Below are 7,555 nucleotides of genomic sequence, written 5' to 3'. Positions count from 1 at the left end.
AAAAAGATTCCTCTGCACAGAAAACCATATCTTGATAAGATGCCACATGAGAAATATTACAGCTCATTGTCCATGAGGTTGTGTCTTGGTTTAAGTGTATTTCCTTAAGCCCTGATAAAATAGCTGTAATGTACTGAAGTCCAACAAATATACCCAATGACAAGGATAGGGAGGAAAGAGAGCAATTACCCACTCTCCCTATGGAGAACCTTTTTGTGTGTGTGATTTTTTTTCTGTATCCTACTCCCTCTTCAGTCTTGCTGCTCTCATCACACGCCAGCAAACAGCACAAGGAGCTTGTGACCTCTTTGCAAGCTGATACCTGCCTCCAACTATACTGCCCACTCTGCTTGTCTGCTGAGAGCAGACTGCAGTTTCACTCCTGCTCCACGGAAAGGATTCCATTCTGACTCTACAGCTTAGAGTTACAGTACAGTATATCTCCGAAAGCAACACGCCAGCAGTGTCCAAAGGAAATTATTTAATAGCTCATCTTAAATAACACGACAATGTCAGCATGTGAACCATTTACACCTGTTAAAGGTTGTACAATATTTCCTGTTATTTTTACAATATATCCAGTGCATATGTTTGGAAAATACAAAGTAATATTCTCCTGTCAGTGTTTCACTATATATTCCAGAGTCACTGTTCCTTAAACAGCAAAAAACAAAACAGATTGACATTGAAACTGAGGTGCAAAGCAACATGATATACAAACAAGATGGGTTTTTAATAAGTTCCTAACCCTGTTCTTTTCTGACAGCATTTTTTTTTTAATTCTGCTTTACAGCTGCAATCTATAAATACATAATACAGAATACAAGTTTTACATGCTATTTCCCCGTGATATTTAGTGTTATTCCAACTGAAGTTTAACTAGCAGTGCTCTTCCAGAATAGAAAAACGCATATCTTTAAGAGCAATAATATTATGTATTTACATATAAAGTTATGAAGTGTTTGAGGATATAAATTAATAACAACACAGACACAAAAAATAAATTTACTAAGAAATAAATAATTCAACGGGTTTACATATCATGGAATCTGTAGAGTACAAAAGCAGTTCATTATAATATATATATATATATATATATATATATATATATATATATATAATATATAGGTTAAGGGGCCCAATTCTGCAATCACTTAGACATGTGTGTCACTTTAAGCATATGAGTAGTCCTGCTGAATTCAGTGGTACTCCTTGTGGGAGTGAGCCTTACCACATGCTCACATGCTTAAAGTTGGCACATATTGAAGTACTTTGGTGAATCGGGCCTAAATGATGGCAGGATCAGGCCCTGCAACAGACTTCGTATGAGCGAATGGAAATGCCATCATGTGTTTGGTCTTACTCTTGTGAGCTGAGATACTGTTGGCATTCAGGGTCGCCTTTCAGCTCAGGAGAGCCAGGAATTCTTTTCCCACTCCTTGGATAGACACACCAACATCCAGCAGGCTCTCCAGCCAGCGAAGTTTCACACTGGGATGATTGGGGGGGGAAAAATGACACTATGAAACTAAATGCATAAGTGTTTGGAAATAGCAAGAACTAGAAATCAGGAAGCTGCACTGCACAGGCTTTTTGTATTACCACACCCTATTCTTACAGAACCTCTCACCCTCCTCACTCATGGCTTAGCTTTTAGAAGCCATATAGCAACTGGGCCTGTGACCCCAGCTGAACTACACTGGATGCAATATTGCAGCCTACTGATATTTAAAGCAGTTTGCAAAATTCTGCTTGCAGACTTCCTGATGGGCAATCATAAATTTCTCCTGGGGGAGGGGAAGGGAAGGCAGAGTATAGAAGTTGGGGGTAAGAACATTGACGCAGGGGCCTGATTCTCACTCTACTGAAGTAAGTGGGAGTTTGGACATTGATTTCAGATGGTTCACCTAAGACAATGGCATGTAACTCTGTATTAGAAGAGAACAAGAGGGAGGGGATTGGGTTGTCGGGATGTGAGGGAAGGATGAAATCAGGAATGCAAACAGTGGAGACTGTGGATGTGGTGTAAATTTAAGGGACCTCAAATGGACTGGTAACTTTTCTTGACAGTTTTTCAAGGTTATATTAAATCATGACAAATCATCCAGAATTTGGAGAGTCACGCTAGTCTCAGCCGTGAAAAGGCAGATATGAACTAAGCAGGTATGCATGGAGTTTAGCCGAAAGTCTGAATTCCTTCCATGTTAGATTTAATCTGGACTCTTATTATTTGAATATAGTGTTGTGATTCTTCTAAAAAGGGGAGGAACTTAACCCATGTACATGGTCATGCGTACAAGACTTCTGTGAACCTGATATAATAGCCAAAGTTTGTAGATTGTTCTTAATATCCATTCATAATAAATCTCATAATGACTTCTTCAGATTAACTATACTGTTTATGAATCTTATCGGTAAGATCTTCCATATGCAATGTATTCAGCTGTATTTTGTGTTCTGTTCTTAGAAGGATAATCTCATCTCAAAACACGGAGGGTAAAATCCTGACCTGATGTCCATGGGGCCCTAGGGTGACCAGATGTCCTGATTTTATAGGGACAGTCCCGATATTTGTGTTTGTTTCTTATATAGGCTCCTATTACCCCCCACCCTCTGTCCTAATTTTTCACACTTGCTATCTGGTCACCCTAGGCCTAATGTCGCCCACAGTACATAGATTTCCTTCCCTCTACATAGGCCTTATTACACAATTACCATGCTGACTACAAAGCATATTGTGAATGTAGATCGACTACAAATGCCATAATGGCTTAGGAGCATAGAGATAGAATTTGTTTAAGGATAGGCAGAAAGTTAAAGTACTTTGGAGGGGCTCTGTACTGCATCTGTTCTATGTATAACATGAGGACTTTGGCCTCCTTTTCTGCCAATCTGAGCATTAAGATCACATAAAAAGAGAAAAAAGAAAAGAAACCCAATTTGCTCCAAATCTGAAAATTCAATATTCTTATTTTCACGATCAATTCATATAACCACTGAAATCTCTGAGTTTGGGGATCGGTAATTATAATGGAAAGTTGGCGGTAATTGACCACTAGACACAGTAGTTTGAGAGGGCAATAAAAAGAAAAGTACCTGTTTGCTGTGGTAAAATCCATTCTTGTTGCAGTTTGGTAAATAGAATTTGTATATGTCTTCTCCAGCTCTCTGTTGAGCTTTAGCTAGTTTATCCAGTGCTCTGTAGAGATCTTTCTGGCAAGGCCCCTGAAAGAATATTTATATACGTAATGGGTAAATGCTAACTTAAAAAAAAATCTGTAAAAATAGGCATAAAGTCAACTAAGAGATGAAGCTGCAATTTGGGCCTAAAATCTTCATTTTGACATATTGCCTGCAGTTTCCATTCATGTCACTAAGTAGGAACCAAAATGGAATATGTCTTTTAGTCATTAGGGTTATTTTCTGATCCCCAAAACATGAGGATTTATGTTCCTAAATTCCCATGCATTCCCCTTACTAAATAATCACGTTAATGGTTAGATGTGATTGGCCATATCATCAGCTGGTATAAATCAGAATAGCCCTGTTTACTTCAAAGAAGCTATCCCAGTTTATAACACCTGAGGATCTGGCTTTACATTTTCAGGTATGTACGTTTCCTGTGTTATTTTTAATGTATACAGAATAGGCTTTTTGCAAAAATGAATACCATAATGTTTGTTGCCCTCTGTATGTACTGTATTGATATTGCAGGAGTAGATGGCAAATTCAGTCAAATGAATCATTATTCCTGATACATGCACAAAACATAATAAAATGTTTCATCTTCAAAGATTCTTACTTAAAAATTATTTTCTGCTATTTATTTTTTCAAATAATTATAATACAGTTAAACAATTGGACATGGTTGTCAACCAATCCTTAAAATGCACTCGACAATAATTTTATAGCAAAGGATCATATCAAATCAGTAATAAGAAACAACAAAATCCAGAAAATGTAAAATTGAGGGTAACAGATGCTCTGTAATTCTCACTGTTATTTAAAAATAAAAAAACAATAACTGCATGACCAAAGAACTGAACAGTAGCTGACGTGTTTAATGTTGAATAATGGTAAACAGGAGCGCTAAGATCAAACTCATATTTTTACTTTAGCAAAACAAAAATAACCTGAGTGTGTGATCTGCAAAACTTTACATAGTGGAACCCTCATGTAAGCACTTGTGGCCCCAATTCAGGAAAGCACTTAAAAAAACATAAAGCTCAACTTTAAGCTCTGAAGTCAACGGGACTTAAACAGAACACTTAAAGCTAAGCATCTGCTTAAATGCTTTGCTGAATACCAACAGACTAAGCACATGCTTCTGTGCTCCTTTGAACTGAGGGCCATACAAGTAAGGACAACTACTGTAAGGGTTGCAGGATTGGGTCCATACCACGTCTCTATCTAGTTTAGATCCATCCACATTATACAAATACTCTGGGTGATGCCTTCTAATGTCTATTCTTTGGTGCCCTCAAGTGGTGCTTTAAATTACCGATATATACACCAGACTGGATTTTAATAGTCTGGCAGTGTCAAATGTAGAAATCAATCATTATTATTTGCCTTCCTAAATGTTTTATGTGCACCTGTTTAATACTATTTTTGTGATCGTAAATAGGCAAATATATGTGGTTTTAGCTAGTATCTCATTATCAGTGTCTGGAATTTGTGGGCACTGGAGAGCTCTGACAAAATCAGGTATTTATCATGGGATGAAATTTACCTCTGTGCAGGGGCTTACAAGGAGCTTAAGTGATACAGAGACCTTTTGCATTTACTTCTAATTTGCCTATCATTTAAGCACCTGATCAAGATATTCCAAAGGAAAAGGGCTATTGGCCGGTTGCACAAAATAATGTGAAGTCAATGGAGCTACTAAGCTCATATGAAAATTTCATTCTGAATTTTCTTAATTCTAAATCAAAAGTTTATTAATAAAAGGCTACTTGAAAGCTTGTAGGAGAACCCACCTGCTCCTTCCATTTCTTTAGTTCGGTGATTCTCTTTGCTTTCATGTTTTCATAAGCACTGATGGCGTTCCAAGGCCCAGACTTGTCCAGGCCAGTGGGAAACATCAGTTGATAGTTAAACAGCTGATCCTGTGTTATTTCAGTACTTTCTAGAGGTGCATCTTCAGGTTCCAGAGAGTCTATATGAGAACAATGGTACCATTAGGATAATAATCTATGATACAGTAATCTTCTGCATTTATTTGAGTGAACCAATAAAATGAGTCTAAGAAAATTCAGTTAGTTCTCGTAGCTCACACAGGAATTAAACTTTACTTGTGTATCATAGCTAAATAAACCCATCATAAATTTGTGTCAGCATAAATATAGCAGAGGGTCTTTCATAAGCCAATTATTTTGTTACCATTTAGAATGCAAACTACTAGAAATACATGATCTCAGCCAACCACAGTATGCAGTGCAGTGGTGGGCTAAACTAGAGGAGACTCAGATCAAAATTGTAACCCATTTGGAGCCTTCAGTAGTGTAAAGAGGTGCAGTTTTCAATATTGGAAGGGACTGCCCCACACATGCACTCAAGATGTGTTTCAGTTAGTTCCAGGACCTAGCTAACACATGCCAACAAAATAATTCATACAAATAGGCAACAGATCTGGCCAACATGCAGTAGATCAAATAAACAGGGACAAGACCAAACAATGAAGCACTCGGGCCCTGATTCAGCAAGGTACCTGTACCTAACTTTAAGAATGTGAACAGTTTCACTGAAATCAACAGAGGCTGTTCACACTCATTGAGACTACTCATATGGTTAAAGTTAGGCACATACTTAAGTTTCTTATTGGATCAAGGTTTTAAACAGTAAAAAGTGAAAAAAATAGCAATTAGTACTTTTCCTGTGATCATATTTTGGGCAAACTGAGGGGGACAAGAGTGTAAAATCACCTACTGGCCCTTTTTACCTGGATTTCAATCACAAAAATTGCTGAAATTCTGCAATAATATCCAAATGCATCTCTCCTTGTGACACTCGAGCAACTGTGACTGGTTTTGCCCTCCGTGCAAAAATCTTCTGTCCACTACCATCTAACCATGTGTTACAGTTCAAATTAAGTTTTTCACGAGCTTCTGACCATTTAACACTAAACAAACAAAAAAAGAACAGATCCCTGGGAATCCCTTTCCAATGAGGTGTAGCTGATTCTGACACTTCCACAACCTATGTTTTGGTTTCTCCCCTGTCCTGCCTTCTCACCTTGATACTGCTATAAGCTTGTCTTAACCTTGGAAGGGGATGTGTCATCAAATATCAGGGTTGGAAGGGACCTCAGGAGATCATCTAGTCCAACCCCCTGCTCAAAGCAGGACCAATCCCCAGATAGATTTTTGCCTCAGGTCCCTAAATGGTTCCCTCAAGGATTGAGCTCACAACCCTGGGTTTAGCAGGCCAATGCTCAAACCACTCTGAGGGAGAGTGGCTCAAATGATGGGAAATTTTGTCAAGGAAAAAGTGCTGATTCTTCCCCCAACCCTGTTTTGCATCTAAATTTTAAACTTTTCTAAATTTTCCAACCAGCTCAACCACAGCTGATCATTGTTAATGCCCCTCTCCTTCAGTGGTGCTGGAACAAGGGGTGCTGCTGCTGCACCCCCTGGCTTGAGGTAGCAATAACAAACCCCACATTGGTGATTTCCATCAGCAGCACCCCCACTATAAAAATTGTGCCAGCACCCCTGCTCTCTTTCTATCACTGCTTATTCCATGCACCCTGTTCCCACAGAATGATCAACAGTAGCTAGGCTTTAAGTTCTGTATAGCACCTGCCGTAAGAAGCATGGAGTATATGTAGGGAGACAAAATATTGATATACCTGCAGCCTCTACCATCTGCATCCCTTCTGCATCTGCTGTTGGCAGGCATGCCCCTTGCCCACGGGTCAGGGCATACAGGGGTCTGAGCTCCTCTGGCCGCACCTGGCAGCTGAGCCCCCGGCCACAGCCCGCTGTGTACACCCCACAGGCCTCCCCCAGCTGGAGGGCACAAGTCTGGCAGCAGCCACAGCCCGGCTGATGGGTCCTCTCTGGGCAAGCGGCAGCCACCGGCGGGCACAGCGCCAGTTTCTCCTCCGTGCAAGGGGCGCAGTGCAGCGGCTGGAGGGCGGCCCCGGAGGCGAGGCAGGGGCTGAGGAGCAGCAGCCAGCAGCCGCAGATCAGAGCCCTTCTACTGGTCATGGTGGCGTGGAGCTAGGTCCGCTACACTCCGTGGCTACAGGCTGCAGAGTCTTCTCAGGCGGGCCCAACCGCGGCCCTTTATACCCTGCTTTGTTGCCTATTAATCTTTAACCCCAGGTTAGCTATTATCTGAGCGGGAGGGTTGGCGAAGCATCCTGTCATTGGCAGTTCGGCTCTCCTGCCTCTTTCGCCCCCCTGCAGGTCTCCCCCCCTTAATTAATTTCTCTCTTTAAAGTTGCGATCATACTTTTATTTGTTCCGCTCTGCTCCAGCCTGCTTGAAAAACAGGCGTGGGAGTGAGCAGTGGGGAAACGGATGATGATGGGCTGTTGTTTTTCCCTCTT

The 7,555-nt window shown here is 40.5% G+C and overlaps 1 protein-coding gene across 1 annotated transcript; it reads right to left on the bottom strand.

Moving 5' to 3' along the window:
* Window positions 1-1,176: 1,176 nt before the first annotated feature.
* Window positions 1,177-7,211, bottom strand: IGFBP1 (insulin like growth factor binding protein 1). Its single transcript, XM_030549362.1, has 4 exons — window positions 6,851-7,211; window positions 4,980-5,158; window positions 3,097-3,225; window positions 1,177-1,491 (listed from the first exon to the last, which is right to left on the bottom strand). Exons 1-4 carry the CDS (start codon window positions 7,209-7,211, stop codon window positions 1,360-1,362), a joined length of 801 nt encoding a protein of 266 aa, XP_030405222.1. The 3' UTR covers window positions 1,177-1,359.
* Window positions 7,212-7,555: the final 344 nt, after the last annotated feature.

The sequence above is a fragment of the Gopherus evgoodei genome, chromosome 2, assembly GCF_007399415.2.
Source record: "Gopherus evgoodei ecotype Sinaloan lineage chromosome 2, rGopEvg1_v1.p, whole genome shotgun sequence".
NCBI lineage: Eukaryota > Metazoa > Chordata > Testudines > Testudinidae > Gopherus > Gopherus evgoodei.
This window is presented reverse-complemented; position numbering and strand designations above follow the sequence as displayed.